Source organism: Dipodomys merriami, unplaced genomic scaffold, assembly GCF_024711535.1.
Source record: "Dipodomys merriami isolate MVZ:Mamm:240054 unplaced genomic scaffold, mDipMer1.0.p SCAF_20, whole genome shotgun sequence".
Taxonomy (NCBI): domain Eukaryota; kingdom Metazoa; phylum Chordata; class Mammalia; order Rodentia; family Heteromyidae; genus Dipodomys; species Dipodomys merriami.
Window position 1 is genome coordinate 32,466,103 of NW_027203382.1, and position 17,096 is coordinate 32,483,198.

The following is a 17,096-nucleotide window of genomic DNA, read 5'->3' on the forward strand; positions in this document are numbered from 1 at the left end:
AGGTTAAATGAGGCCAATATTCTCTTGATAGTAACTCTTGTCTCCTTAGAGATCTATTGGAAGTCATTTTCCTGCTTTCAGAAAAAAGTATTTTAATTCTTTTGCTCTTCTTCTAAGATGTGCATATTCTTGTTTTGTTTTTTCCTCAAATATTTGAACCTATGCTCTATAATAAGGTCTCTAGTATTAACCAAGTGAAGAAAATGTAACTTTTCTATATCTTAATATTGACACTAATTCCTTGGCGCTCTAAATACCACTTTTAAAATTGAAGTCTGCCCTAGTATCTATGTTGACTGAAGATATAAAATAATCTTGTTCTATATGACATCAATATTAAGAGAAAAGCTGAAATAATATTCTCTTAGTCCAGGTATCAAAAGAAAAATAAAAATAGACAAGAAAGGAATAAAGATGAATTAATACAGAAATTTTCAAAAGCAAGTGTCAGTGTTTTTATCTTTACTACTTTTGTGTGTACTTAAAGGTGCTAATAAAGTTACACAAAAAGATTTGTGTGCATGTTAATTTTTTAATGAAATTAATCTTTCTGTAACTCTATAGTTGTAATAGAATTTACCAAAAGGTTCTTAGATAAGTGTAATGGGAAATACTAGGTGTTTGGAGAACGTATTTGAACCTGGCTCAGTAGAGGAAATATACTGAAAAGTCAGAAATTAATATTGAATGATTAATAATACTTCATTAGAAAGGTAAAGGAAAATGGATTACACTGAATTTAGTATAGTGTTAAAAGGTATTTTTTAACCATCAAATCAAACAATTATCAACTAGATTATGCAATAGAAGCCCAAGAAATCAGAGAACACAGTTCCCACCTTTAGAGCTGCAGGACCAGATATCAATTGAAGATACAAATGTGAAATGTTATAAGTTGTGCCTGACTGTGAGACATGATTAAAGTAGGTAAGAAGAGAGTTTTGACTGTATTGGGACAAGGAGCATTGACCTTTGGCAAGGGAGCTGTTTAGTTTTCTTTGTTAGAATTATTCAGATCCATACAAATGTCAAAAGAGGTCTGATTTTATTAAAGAGTTTTTTTCTCTTTCCTTCCTTTCCTTTTCTTTTCTCTCTCTCTCTCTCTCTTTCTCTCTTTCTGTTCCTCTTTTTTTCTGTTGGCTAAAAAAAGAAAAAAAGCCATAAAAATATGATCTATGTTGCCAGGGTCTGGGCATTTTGATATTTGAGTCAAATAAATTTAAGAGATCCATTATATAATAATGACTACAGATAATAGTAGTAGTGGTAATAGTAGTAGTAGTAATAATGTCATAAAAGTGCTTAGGAAGTATGAATTTCTTATCATACAATTACAACGAATATGTAAATCATGCAAGTGATAATTCACATGGCTTAGCCATTGTATAACCATGAATAGCCAAATGTAATTTGGCTAATTTTATAACATGATGTCCTATATATATACAACCTTTATGTGTTAATTAAAATTTTAAAAATAAATACATTAGGAGAAAAACAAAAATGAGGGCTGAGTAAAACTGAGGAACTACCAAAACTTTACTAATGTTCTTTGGAAAAAGAAATTCACAGTCATAAACAAAGACTGAGACACTGAAAAATCAGAAGGGATTAACCAATTTGATATCCTTAATTAGGTATGAAATTAGAGAAGGACATTTTTAATAGCCTGTAACATTTGGGTCAGTAATTTTGTGTTTAGTTTTGTATAATATGAATGTATTTATGTTAAGCCAAAGCACCATGATTAAGCATTTGACATTAGGGGAAGCTGGATAAAGGGTCTGTAGGAACTTACTGTTTTATACTTTCATAACCTTTCCCTAAGTCTAAAATTAGACTAAAATTAAAACTTTATCAAACGAACAGAATTCATATACCCACTTTGCTAATTTCTAGGGATACCGAAGGGAAATTTCAACAGATGTAGAAACGGCAAGCCACATGTCAGGCAGCTGAATTATTTGTGAGAACAGTCTGTTGGGAGTGAGTCTCCCAGTATCCAGAGGAAGAGGAAAGCAAGCTCCCTCAAAAAGATTCTGAAGTCTCAGAGATTTGGAGGACCCCAGTCTCCAGAAGGAACTGGAAAAGTGATGAAAATTCAAAGCAGAAGTTCAGTACAACACTCTTAGGAACACAGACAGGCTGCAAGTTAATGACCTCATTGATGGAGACTCAGCCATATGAGGTCCCTACCCTCTGGTAACAGGTTGAATTTAGATCTGTTCTTCATTATACATTATTTGCCTAAGGGAAATATCTAAGGAACTGGAAGTAAAACTGAATTGGCTTTGTCACATATGGTGACTTCTTAATAATAACTGGGGAAGAAAAAGACTTGCATTTTGTTACTTATTACGTGATAGGTCAGAAAGTTCAGAGATGGGAGCCAGTACATTGCTGAAGTTATTTTACAAAAGAAGTTTCAGGAAGGGAAGAATTTGAAGTTGGTGTGAAGAGTAGAGTTTGGGCATAGATAAGGAAAAAAACAGGGAAAGCATATAAAGGAGAATCAGGATGCATAAAAGAACCTGAGGAGCTGGACACTGGTAGCTCATGCCTGTAATCCTATCTACTTGGGAGGCTGGGATCTGAGGATTATGGTTTGAAGACAGCCTGGGCAGGAAACTCTGTGAGACTATGATCTCCAGTGAACTACCAAAAAGCAGGAACTAAAGCTGTGGCTCAAGTGATAGAGTGCTAGTCTTGACCACAAAAGCTCAGGGACAGCACCCAGGCCTTGAATTCAAGCCCCAGGACTGGCACACACACAAAAAGAAGAAATGGAAGGTTCAAGTGTGGGAAATGACAAATCTATATCTATTTTGTTAAAACAGAGGGTTTACATAAGCAAATAATAATCAATAAGTTTGGAAAAGCCAGTTGGAGCCAGCTTATACTAAATCTTAAAATACCAGGCTAAGTATTTTGGATTTCATCCTAAAAGCAATAGAGAAAATTGATTTATTTTTTATTTTTGGAAAGTCTAGCATTATTTTGAGAATTATAATGGATAAGGCAGAGATTATACAGAGACTGATTATTTCCCCAAGGGAGCCTAAACTTCAAAAAATATAGTGGAAAAGGAAAGTGGTAGATAGGTAGGAATTTAGATGATAGAAAAGGGGAGTATCAAGAATGTCTCCAGAGTTTTATGTTTAGAAGCATGAGGAATTCTTTCCCTCTAAAATATCAAATCCAGAGGAAAAAGCAGTTTTTGGGAAAATAATTAGCTAGATGAATATGTGTTAAATAGAGGTGGCAGTGAGACTTTCTAGAGAAATGGTACATGCATAATATATCAAATACAGTTTTTAAAAAGTTACAGTCAAATGTATGTCTGAGAATTCTCCTGGTAGGAGTGGAATTTAAATCCTTCACTAATGAATAATTCTTCAGGAGACTGTATAGCACAATGATTCTCAACTGAGGCTGTTCATCATTGTTACTGAAGTAGGGTTTAGCTTTGCTTCTAGTTGCTTTCCTATCCCTAGTAACATAAGGCTACTTTACTTTTTTAGGATCTACTTCTCTTCCTTTGCATGTGATTCTGATTGGAGCAGCTATAGGTTTTTGGCTTCATTTTGCATACCATGAAGGAAGTTCTACAGCTAAATCTGGGCAATCAAAGCTTCTATCCTCTAGATATATGACTGCTCTGAAGGTAGGTACAGGATTCAGTGTCTTTTTACTATTTATTATGAAGATTAAGGCAAAGAGGGCCTTACTCCTTCATCTGGAATTACCAGTTGTGTAAATGATGGAAATCATAAGCTTCATATAGGTCCTCTTTCTACATAATAAAGAAAACCTACCTGACAATGAAGCCAGGGGAAACAGACAGGGTCCTGATGTAATTGTTTGCATCTCTAGAAGCATATATTCATGAATTTAGTCCTTCAACATGTCTGTGACATGACAATGAAGTCATACAAAAGTGGGAAAGAAGGGAACAGCACAGACAATGGCAGCCTTATATTAACTGGCTCAGTCAACCTGTTTATTTGGCTGTTTGAATGTTTGTGGTAACAGGATAGTTTTGTATCTTGATTGCAGTAAATTCTACACAAGCTATGTATGCAAGAAAGTATAGATTTATATCCCCACATTGTAACGTCATTTTCCAAGTTTTCATTATTGTTAATGATTATATACATACAATGCAATCATTGAGAGAAATTCAGTGAAGGCATACACACTGTCTGTACAAAAATATGTCTCAATTACCTGTGGATCTGTAACTATTTCAAAATAAATTTCCACAAATTGCTGGATTTTTATACTATCAGCTTAAAGAAGAAAAATGACAGTATAGTTTTATCAGATAAAATCAGTGTTGAAAGTGGATAGAAATTCCACAAAACACCCGAGCAAGCTAGAAAGTAAGTGAAAATTACTAAGCTTCATAAAGCATGTTTACAAAAATCTTAGTGATAACATTCACAGTGATGAAGCACTGAAAACATTACCTTTAAGATCTGTAAAACTGCAAGAGGTATCTGCCATAACTCCTTGCATGAAATTGTGTTAGATATCCTAGCCAACATGGAAAGATGAAGAAATAAAAAGAATTGAATTGGAAAGCAATTATTATCTCTATATGCAGTTGTATAATCTATAAATTGTTCAGCAAAGAAGACAAGGTTATAGTTTAAAAATTTGAAGACAATAGAAGTAAAGGAAAGTAATCAGAATATTCTTAACACTCATAAAATTCCAAAGGCAATATATTGATATATTTTAATCTTTTTTTGCCTGTGATATTAAAACATTTTACTACATTTGCTGTTTGTAGGTTTGCTTTTCACTTTACTATTGGAATTTTTCTTATCCTTTAAAACTACTTAAAAAGTCAAGTCATTGATTGCATAATAGTTTCCCTTTTGGATGACAAGAATTGCTTATTTATTTCCTCAGGATTTAAAAAAAGTCTCCAGTTCTTTCTATATAAGTGGCATAATGGTAACTGTCTTTGTTTGCATTTTACAATATATCCATATGACATGTTCTTAAAATGAGTCCTATCTGTAAGCATGTGTTACAAAATCTTTAACATATATTATAAAATTTGTCACCATGTTGTATCAAATTAATTGAACTAGAACCACCAGAATTTAGGTTTTAACTCAGTAAATCCATGTTAATTCTATAATTAAAAATGATCTATTTGCTGTTTAAGTAGTTAAGAATACTCTGCCCAAAGATGTGCCTCTGGTGTGTTATTTTGAATTAAAGGAAAATGAATTTAAAAAGTTGTAAAATAACCCTGAACTTTTTTCCTATTTGATTCTTATTTTAAAAAGAAAAGTCACTCATGTTACTAAGTAGGCATATGGAAAATGAACTCTGCAACTTGGGGGCAGAGATGGGAGGGGGAAACTGGAAGAAAGCCAAGGGTAGGGGAAATATTGTCTAAAGAGAAATGTGCTTATGACCTGATTTACGAAATGGTGACGTCTCTATACAACACCTTAATAATAACAATAAAATTATATTTTACAAAAGAAGAAAAAGAAAACTCCCAACACTTAAGAATTTTAAATGAATTTTATTATTCTTTATTCATACACTCATATGATGCACTTTGAGCCTATTCACCTCTTATCCATCTTCTTTCAGTTTCTTCCTTTCATTGATTATCCCTCAAAGGGAATAGATACCCTTATAAGAGAAAAGATGTAATACTTTTTCTGAGTCTGTCCTGTTTTATTTAAACATGATAATAATCCCCAGTTACATCTAACTTTCTGCAAAAAGCACAATTTTATTCTTCTTCTGTGGCTAAATAAGATCAATACATGCCATATTTTCTTTACCAGTTCATTTGTGAGTAGATCCCTTAATTGGTTAATTCCATAGCTTGGCTGTTGATAATAATGTTGCTATATACGTGGGTGTGTAGGAATCTTTACTGTATGTTGCCATTGATTCCTTTGGGTATATACCCAGGAGTTGGACAGCTGTTTTCAATTTTTGGAAAAACCTTATATTCCCATCAAGAATATATAGAGTTCTTTTTTCCTTTCATATTCAACATTTGTTGTTTTGTTGTTGTTGTTTTTGTTTTCCTGGTGATAATTATTCTTAGTAGGATGAGATTAAATCTTATGTCATTTTTTTGCATTTCCTTTATAAGTAGGATGTTGAGACTTACTGCATATAACAATTTATATGCCATTTGTACATTATTTGAGAATTGTCTGTCAAATTCATTTGTTTAATTAATTGAATTAATTGTTCTTCTGTATCCTGATTCTTGGTCTCACCAGATTTTAGGTTGTGTCATTGCTGACTTTAGAGGAAATAGCTTTAGTTTTTCCCTGCTTAATATGATGGTGGCTATAAGTTTATCATATATAGATATATTTCTTCTATTCCAAGTTTCTTAAGAGATTTTTGTTTTCAGTACTGGGTTTTGAACCCAGGGCCTTGTAGTTAGGCTGGTGCTCTATCACTTGAACCATAACTTCAGCCTTGCTTTTTGTTAGTTATTTTGGAAATGGAATCTATAGAATTTTTTTTAAACCAGTGCTAGCTTCAAACCTCAAACTTTCAAATCTCTGCTTCCAGAGTAGCTAGTATTACAAACATGAGACATCAGTGCCTGGATCCTTCAGGGTTTTATATCATCAACAGGTGTTAAATTTTGCCAATGACTTTATCTGAAAGCTGTAAAGGCATCTATTCTGATGATTACTTGATATTTGCCCATTATTTTCTTTATGTGTGCTATGATGTTTATTTATTTGCAAACTTGTAATGAAACTTTTTTCATAGTGCATAGTTTTTGTATTTTATTGCTGTTATGAAGTAGTTGTATGAAGGGGTTATAATTCCATAAGTCAGGTTATGAGTACAATGATTCTTGACAATGTCACCCTTTCTTCATTCTCCTGTCCGTTTCTCCTTGCTCTCCCTTTCTACAAGTTACATAGTTCAATTTTTACATAGTGTACACTAAAAACATTCACTGCATTGTGTATGATTTATAATGACTGCATTATATATGATTTGCAAGTATCTTATTGAGAATTTTTTATCTATTTTTATAATTATGATTGTTTTCCTATTATGCGTGTAGGATTCCTCTAAAAGTCTTCCAAGATTGTGGTGTACTGGTCACAAGGTCCTTTGTTGTTTTTTTTTATTGTAAAGATACTATACAGAGGGTTACAGTTACATGAGTGAGGTAATGAGTACACTTCCTCTTGAACATTGTTACCCCCTCCATTGTTTTCCCCCTTCCATCCCCTCCCTCCCTCCCTTCCCCGAGGTTCTTTTTTTTTTTTTTTGATTGTGATTAAGTGATTACATAATTTCTGGAAATTCACCATATTGTGGATTAATGATGCTCATTTAAAGTCACAAGTTCATTCTAACTTTCCTGGAGCAAATTGTCTATCACAGTCTGTAATATATAACGGTGCTCACATGTTATATACCATATATGTGATCAGCAGCACTTTGGTTTTTATTTATTGGGGAGGGTTTTTATTTGTCCTTCAATTATGAATAATAGAGCTATTGGATGTAGTAGTCTACATTATTTTCAGTACTTGAAATTCATTATTCTGTGCTCTTCTTGCTTTTAAAGATCTTTGAAAAGCCTGTTATTTTAATGGGATGTAGCACTTTTCATATGAAATGGCACTTTTCTCTCAACATTTCTTTCTCATGTATTTATACTTAGTATTTTACCTAGAATATGACAGTGTTTTTTGTTTATTTTTTCACTTTGTTATTCTATCAGTGTTATGTATCTCGATGACTATCTCTTTCTCATCATTTGGAAATTTTCCTCCTATTGTTTTATTGAACATATTTCGATGGCTTTAATTTGTATTTCTTATCCTTCTTTTATGCTCATGATTCCTAAGTGTGGTATTTTAATTGTGTTCCAGAGAAATGCATTTTTTGTTAGTACTTAAAACTTTTTTAAATGGTATAATTCATCTATTTTGTCTTCAAGCCCTGTTATTCTGCTTTCAATTTAATTCAGTTATTGGCAAGCCTTTCAACTGACTTTCCTGTTTAAGTTTTAATTTCTAGAATTTCGGTTTTTAAAAGGATTTCTTTATGGTTTATTGAGTTCATGTTCTATATTTTCTTTCTTATTTCATTCAGCTTTAAAAAAATTCATTAAAGTGCTTTTGGTTTCCTCTTTAATGTTATCGATACCTCATTTATAGTTGCTGTGCAGGTGTTTTACCATGTAACCTTCTCATTGAGCATTATTATAATAATTTTATGTCTGAGATTTATCCTCTTCATTATCATTAGTGTTCATGACTGTAGAGTTTTTGACTTCTGGAAAAGTTCACTGTCTCTCTATCTTTGTCTCTGACTCACTTTCTTTTCTCTCTTGCTCACTCACTCACTCACTCACTCTCATATTTCTTATGTTTCTGCATTGGGATTTTTACATCTGAGGCCAAATCATTTGACAGTTTCAGTCACCTGTAATATTTCAGTTGAAGCATTCTCACTGCTGAGGCTGGACGTAACATTATAGTGACAGGGTTGTTACAACGGAGCTCACATTCTCAGGCCTCCAAGCCTAAGCTACTCCTGGCAACAAGACACATTGCCACTACTTCTTGAGGAAAGTTACCACATGCCGCCCAAACTTCCCCACCATGTTGTACCATGGCAGAAGCAAGTGTCTCAGCTTAGTGGTATCCTCAAAAGGCATTGGAGAATGACAGTGTACACTGTGCAGTGTTTTGATCTTGAAGGGGAACTAGGAGCCTCAGGCACTCTGGCTACCCAACTCACCAGGCTTACCTAGAAGATTACCACCCTATGGAAGGGAAGACGATTGGGGGAAATCATATAGTTCTTTGGCCTCAGAATTCTCACTCTCACATAGCAGTAAACACATGCAAATAATATGCAGCTTCTGGAGGCCAAGCTGTCATGAGCTTGGTATATTGTATCCTCAGTGATCCTCAAGTGTTGGGCCTTACTTCTTGTCAGCAAAGGCAGAGTTACTGATCACTATGGCCTTCACTGAACTCTCAGCTTATTAAATGTCTTACATGGTACATGATAGACATTCTTGCTCTCCACAACTACCTCCTGAGGTTGTCTTTCCCACAGACACTGTGGAAGGGTTCACTGAAGTTTCTTGATTTGTGAATGTTCTTCATTTTCAAGTATCCAGAGTATTTCAGTCTAAAATAATATACCTTTTTTTAAATTGGTGATTTGCTGAAGCTTTCTGAGTTGAAGTGGAGTGCACTAGGAATAGTTGCTATCACCTAATTTCCTGCCCTGTATTTAAGGTTTATGGGGAGTGTAGGATTAGCCTGCAGGTAGAATTGCTAGTCTGTCACCAGTGGCATCTCGCTTACCTTCCTTTTGTATTTTCAGCTTTCTTCCTCAATATTTCTCTTTTTGATGTTAACTCAAATCTGTTCTTTGTTAGCCTTGTTCTTCACATTCACAGAGTCAATGGAAGTTTCTAGTCCACCATCTAGCCCAACCACACTCTACTCTGATTCTGCTATGTTTCTTAAAGCAGTGACTGAAATTCTCATGTAAGAGAACTCACAATACCAAGAAGAGAAGAAAATTCTTATCAAGGCCGGAAGATTGAAGCAGAGGAGGGTCTGTGCAATAACTCTTAATTAACTTCCTTTAGCTCAAGCTATTTGCCTTATCACATTCATAATTTGCTTCTTTAAGCAATTCATTATACCACTGATTGACTCAAAAAATCCTCTGGGTTTTCCTTTCCCAAAGAAGGTTTTTGTGTCACATGGAGCTGTATCATATATCTTGTGTGTGTGTGTGCCTTTTGTCAAACTACCTTAAGTCAGTTTAAATTATCAAGGTTAGCCAGGACGTAAGAGTATGGAGGTAGAATTTTATCTCTTCATACACTATTTTGACAATAGGATTTTTTCAATAGGCCTCATTTTTAAAGAGCAGTTGTAGTTTTTAGAAAAATGAAAAGGGTCAGAAACTTTGTATATACTCCCCTATATCCATGTATGTAACATTATCAATATTCCCTACCTAAAGTATGCATTTGTTACAACTGAGGAGCCTAAATTCAAGAAATTTATAACCCAATTCTTTGCTAGTTCATTACTGCTGAGATTGAATATTTTTCAGTCTTACACTTGGATAGTTGTGTATATTCTTTTATTATTGCCCTTCCCATTAACCACGATAGTTCAAATATCTTTATAACTTAAGAAGTCTAACATTGGCAATATTATCATTTTCTATACTGTTAATTATTTTTGCTTTCTACCCACAAATAATAATTTCCCATTTTCTTTTTGAAAGAAACGTGTAGTAGGAAAAGCAGGGCTGGGAAGTGGTACAGTGCTTGCCTTGCATGCATGAGGCCCTGGGTTCAATTTTTGAGAACCACATAAGCAGAAAAAGCTGAAATTGTGCTGTGGCTCAAGTGGTAGAGAAGTAGCCTTGAGCTGAAGAGCTCAGGGATAGCGCCCAAGTCCAGAGTTCAGGCCCCACAACTGGAAAAAATAAAAAAAGCAATCATTATTACTTTTTACTTCACTTTTCTCAGCTTTTGTTTGAAAGGAATTGAAAATATTAACTGTTGTAGTAACAGTGAGAGCAACCTCCCCCTCCCCTGCAAACTGTCTTTTTAATGTTGTAGTCATATGATCATGTGTGGTATGACAAATTTGTCTAGATTCTGTAAGTCTGACAGTTTAACTATACACACGACAATTACAAAATAGAAATGACCAATTAGATATTTCCATCCTTGGTTAATAGTTAAGTCATTTTCCTGAGGGTGGTATGAAGAATGTGTACATATGAAGAAATGGAGAACATTCTATTTGTTTTCCCTTGAGATCTACAATTCATTTTTTAAACTTTATTCTCTTAAGCAGAGGGCTTTAAAATAGCCTACTTATTTATCAAAGATATGATTTCATTTCCTTTGGAGAGGGAAATCAAAGAGCTCTCAGAGAAATCTATACACAACTTCGAATGCTGTTTCCTAGGTTTTTGTTTGTTTATTCCTATTGAGAGACTTCTAAAATGATCAAAAACAATGCCATAGCCAATACATTTGAAGCTTTCTTAAACATTAGTCTGGGAATTGACTTTTAATTCTACTTCTTATCATGACTTATGGTCACCTGCATTGTCCAACTGAACTTACAGAAAGAAGGACCACACCAGAAAAAATACAGTGTAAAAAATAAAATATAATTAACCAAACATGTATCCTAAAAGTTGAAATACTTGAGCTCTTCTCCAAACATGCCTTTTAAGCTAAGTTCCCTTCCAGTTATTGTGCCCTTGAAGTTGAATCAGGATCTTGTACTTCATAAGCATGTGTACATCAATAATTGCCAAACAGAGAAGAGACAGTTTGCAATTTGAATTCAAGAAAGTATTCTTTGAAACAAAAGGATTATATTGATATGCACAACAGGATTTAAGTTACTATAGATGATCATTATATAATGTTTCATTTTCAACCAAATACTATCAGACATACAAAAGGAGCAGTACATGAAAGCATCAGTAAAGATGGGAGTCAACTTTAAAAATGACAAATGAATGCAGATATTGATGTAGCAGAGATCAAAACTTCAAAGTAATCATTATGATATTTTCACAGAGTTGAGGAAAAATACCTCATGGAATGGAAAATAAATGATCTTGTTCTGTTTTTAGTTTTGTGAATTCTTGTCCTTTTCAGTCTCATAAATTTTTATTTATTTATTTATTTATTTATTTATTTTGTTGGTTGTGAGGCTTGAACTCTGGGCCTGGGCGCTATCCCTCAGCTCTTCAGCTCAAGGCTAGCACTCTACCACTTGAGCTACAGCACCACTTCTGGTTTTCTAGTGGTTTATTGGAGATAAGAGTCTCATGGAGTTTCCTGCCAAGGTTGGCTTTGAATTGTTATCCTCAGATCTCAGCCTCCTGAGTAGCTAGGATTACAGGCGTGAGCCACCTGCACCCAGCTTCATATAAATTTTAAACTTAGTTTTTGAATTTCTATAAAAAGACCTGTTTGAATTTTGACAGAGATTATGTTGGCCATAAATTATTTTATATCAAATCGATACTTATATTGGGTCTTTAAATCCATGAATAATATCTTTCCATTTGTTTACTTCTTTGATTTTTCTTAAGAATTTAAGAATGTTTTTATGATTTTTGATGTACAGGCAACCATGTCTTTTAAATTTATTTCTAAGTACTTTTGTTCCTTTGGATGCTATTGTGAATGGGATTTTCTTACTTTCATTTTTTTTTCAGATTGATCATTGATAGTGTCAAGAGATACTATTGATGTATGTAAATTGATTGTGTATCTTGTGATTTTGCAGTTTTGTTGAACCTCTTTATTAGTTCAAAGATATTTGGTATTCAGACTTTTAAAACAAACTTAACTTTTAAAATATTAGATTTACAAAATATGTGATGGTAGAATAAAGTATTTCCATCCATATAGTCCATGAATATATATTTTGAATATTTGGATTCCTCCAAATTTTATGTGTCAAATTATGTCATGCAAAAATAATTTCTCCCCTCCCCCAGTTTAGGTCTTAGTTTCTTTCTTGCCTCATTATACTGGTTAGGACAAAGTAAAAAATATGTATATGTACACTATAGAGCTTTATTTAGTCATAAAAATTGAAATCATATCATTTCCAAGAAAATGGATAACACTGGAAATTATCATGCTAATAAAAATAAACCTTTCTTACAAAGACAGAAAAAAGCTGAGCAGTAGTGATAAAAGTGGGAATCCTTGTCTTTCCAAATTTTTTCACTCTAAGCTTTACACAGATGCTGTTTATCAGCTAGATTTCATTTCTGTTTCTCATTTGTTGGACATTTGATTAGGAATGTCCACGGGATTGCATCAAATGTCTTTTCTGTTTCTATTGGGTGATCTTGTTTTGTCGTTTATTTTCTTAATCTAGTATATCCAGTGATTTTTCTCTTGTTTTATTTCTTTTTTTCCCTTGCAGTACTTTCCAAGATATTTAATAATCTGTTAAATGGAAGTGGTGATAGAGGTCAGCCTTGCTTTACTCCTAGTCTGAAAGGGAACATATTTAAGGTTGGTTTACCAAGTCAAGAAAGTTTTCTTTATTCCTTACATGCTGATGGATTAATAACAACTAACTTAATCAAAGACATTGTTACACAATTTGCCAATATTCATTTAATTTTCTATTTCCACATAATAATATAGAAACTTACAATGATATATTTTTCTCTTGTTAAGGCAATCTTAATAGTCCTCTGATCAATGCTCAAAGCAATGCTAGTTTCAAATGGACTATAGAAATTATATTTTAACTAATTTTATAGCCATAACCATAAATAAAATGTTTATTGGTTTATCTTCCTCTGCCTGTAGTACCTTGATTTGCACTAATTTCATAACCCTAGACTGAACAAGCCACTTCATTACAACTCACTTGCTGAACATTGTTGGCCTGTAGCTTTTTAAAAGGAGAGTCTTTGCTACTGTTTTAATTTCCTTAACTTATTTGTTCCAGGTTTCATTTTTCTTATTTTATCAAAGTTGACACATTGTATTCTTCCAGATGTATCCATTTAATCCAATCTCAATTGAGCAAATGATCAACTGGCAATATTCCAAAGGGTTGCAGCACTCTGAGGAACCTTATTGATTGACTGGATGGATTCCATCAGCCCACAATAACTGGTGTAAAATGTAATTGAATAGAAGCATTAGTTTTTCACTTGGTCCCTTCTTATAGGACTGTCAGAGCTCATACCACAACAAAAGACAGTAGCATTGCACTGTCATAGCAGATGTGATAGAAAACCACAAACGAAGGATTGTGGTAAACAAGAAAACAAATTGTGAATTGCCTGCGTCTTAAGTAAAGCCAAAAGAAGGAAAGGTCACCTGGATTACAGTAGAAGCAGAAAAAGGCTCTGGGTATTATAACACAGTCTAGAAAGAACGTGGTAAAGACAAAGTAAACACAAAACAAAACATACACACAAATACAATAAAATAAAAACCATCATGTGCCCCAGAGTAAAGGTGGACTTTATTTTTATTAGACTCAGTTCCATGCATAAATGCTTGGTATATGGTATTTAATTATTTTTAAATTAATAGATTAATGGAAAGACCTCTTCAGTCACAGGATGAAGCACAGAATCAGGTGTAGACAAAAGCTGTCTTTCAAAAGTCATTGATGGCTAGCCTCCACCCTATGTTCCTGTGAACAGGTACAGTTCCCTGAAGAGTTGTGAGGATCACAAGGGGGAAAACCGTTCACGACGACTTTAAAGTTATGGGCGTTGGCTTTCAGAGCTATGAGCTCTGCTAGTCTGACACTTGCCTCACTCATGCTAAGAAACAAGGGCACTGAGTGGTCCTCAAGGCCCACAAGGCCACGGCGGGGCCTCCAGTCCTATCTAGGTCCTCCAAGTGGGCCAGAGGCTTCAGACGAGCTCTAGGCCACCACTCTAGGTGGCTCGTGCCACTGCACGTCACGTCATGTACTGCGCATGCTCCGGCCTCCATTCTACACGCTGCGGAGCTGAGCCTCGGCCTAGTCCTTTCCCCGGGCCATGGAGACTGCGGAGAAGCCTCCAGCCTTGGCACCGCCGCAGTCCTCGGGGCTGGAGGCGGAGCCCGCTCTGGTGACCTGGGGGGAGCGGCCTGGAGACCTGGGCCCCTGCGATTTGACCATCCTTCACTTCAACGACGTTTATGACGTGGACCCGCGGCCCGAGGAGCCCGTGGGAGGCGCTGCGAGGTGTGGGCCGCCATCTTCCCCGCCGGGGCCTGGGGGGGGGGGGAATGCGGGGTGGTGCGGGGCAGGGGGAGAAAACGGGCAGCAAGGGTCGTGGACGCGGGCTGGGCTTCTGGGAACCACGCAGACCCTCCCGGGCACCGACCGGCCTCCTTGCTGGGCCTGGTTAGCAAACCTGGTGTTGGTGACCCCCCCCCCCACCCCCCGGGAGACGGGGGCTGGGCCAAGGAGGGAGGCCTGCGGCTCGGCCTGCATGGGCCCCAAGGGGGAAAGCTCCTATTTAAATAGATAGCATGGGAGGTGGACTTGTTTTATCCAGACCCGGGTACACACCCGGCTTTTCCACTGCTTGTGTCTTGGAGAAGTCTTCCTTCTTGACCCCCTGTTGGATCATTTGTAAAAAATGCCCCCACCCCCAGTTAAAAGGCAGGTTATACACATTTATAAGATGATTTCTTTGTTGCTTTGTATGTCCCTCCCCCACAGTATAACCCCTGCTTTCACTGTATTAGATGTCAGTACAATTTATGGAGGGGATACAGGTGGATCCGTTGCAACAATGAGAAGTACAAGTTGTCATGTCAAAAACGAACTTTACAACTTTGGGGGGGGGAGGATTGGGTGGGGAGACCGGGAGGCTGGGAAGGGATGGGAAGGGTAAACAAAGGAGGAGGCTACAATGCTTGATAAGAAATGTACTCACTATCTTGCCCATGCAATTGTAACCCCTCTGTACAGTATTTTCACACACACACAAAAAGGCAGGTTATAGAAAGAATCAGTAATAATGTTGAACTGGTGGTAAACATTTAATAAATGCCAGCATTTCCCCTTAAATGTATTTTAGCAGGTATCAGCTGGCAGGCATCTATAACTACTAATTATTAGAGACCTAAAATACAGACTTGTCCTCTTCTTTTTCTGAGACTCTTATGAACCCATGACCTTAGAGTGATTTAGAAAGCACAGTAGGCTTGGAGATGTAGCTCAATGTAGAGCACTTAGATAGCACGTGCAAGACCCTTGATACCACCGCCAGGGCATTTAGCAATTTAACGTGGAGTGAGTAAATGAAGATGGGAAGTTTCAGGATTGATGTTTAGAAGACATAGATTCTTTTTTTAAATTTTTCTGCTTGGGAAATATTTGCTGGTAAGTTACCTTAGTCACTACTCCAGGCTTTATTCACCCCTTCCCTTTAAATTTAGGAGTCTGGGGTCCATGGACCTGATTGGTGTAGGGAGTTAGAGATGGAAAATACTAGGAATTGCAGTGTGTGGTAAGCGAAGGCAGTATGGCTCTAATGTAAAAGAATAGTGATATCTAAAACTTGATGCCCTACCAGATGTTGAATACATAGGTAGCTGCTCTAGTGTAGGTTTTAGTAAGTGGTCAAAAATGTGGTTGCGACCAGATCTAAGAGATGTTTTAAAGCTATTAAGGTTGGTATTGAGCAGAAAAGATAGAAAATCTGTAAAGAAAATTAGTCTCAGAGGAGTAACAAGTGTGGCAGTAAAAATTAGAAGGAACAGGTGGAAATGGGAGACAGATACTATAAACAAGACAATTATTTGACAGTATACCAACAATGTGTGTTATGTACATATCCAGAAAGAGAAGAAAAGAATCTGCATTTTTTTGGTTTAATCCTGGGAAACAGAACCTTTAAATTATTACTACATTCAATAATACTTTTACAAAGTGGTTTTAATTCAACAATAAAACTATTTTTGATTCAGTAGCTAGTATGATGGTCCTGAAAAGGTACTGAGAGGCTGGCTGACTATGTAGGTAGGAGTGAATAGAAAATAGTTGAGTAACATCTTCCAATTATCCTTTCTTTTTTCAATATTTCAGTTCTGTTCCCCATTCTATCCACAATCTATTTATGTTTAGCTCTTCTTTATCTTGCCAAGAAAAATCTTATTGCCTAAATTCTGTAGAGGAATTAATTTGAACTATATAGGCATTTTGGAGGCTACTGAATATCTCTTTGAAAAGACAGGCTAGTTTTTCATACATCTATTAATCTGCCCATTGTTTTCAGTGGAGTATCTGGTCTGATATACTGTGTGATGTATAATTGATATCATAGACTGAGGATCTGGGAACATATTACATACTCCCTTGATTACTCTTAAGAATTATATTGCTTGCATTTTTTGTTTTCTTTTTTTTTGGAAGGGGGTCCAGTCATGGGGCCTGAACTCTGGGCCTGGGCACTGTCCCTCAGCTCTTCAGCTCAAGGCTAGTGCTCTACCACTTGAGCCACAGCGCACTTCCAGCTTTTTTTCTTTTTGCTGATGTGGTGCTGGGGAATTGAACCCAGGGCCT

General features: G+C 35.7%; 1 protein-coding gene across 3 annotated transcripts in view; it reads left to right on the forward strand.

Annotated features, from left to right (window-relative positions):
• Positions 1–14,409: 14,409 nt before the first annotated feature.
• Positions 14,410–17,096, forward strand: part of LOC138833033 (mannosylglucosyl-3-phosphoglycerate phosphatase-like) — a 33,152-nt gene continuing 30,465 nt past the window's right edge. For all 3 annotated transcript variants that reach the window (XM_070031393.1, XM_070031395.1, XM_070031394.1), the window contains exon 1: positions 14,410–14,765. In XM_070031393.1, the coding sequence (XP_069887494.1) occupies positions 14,578–14,765 (188 nt within the window). In that variant the 5' untranslated portion in view covers positions 14,410–14,577. The remainder of the gene's footprint in view (positions 14,766–17,096) is intronic.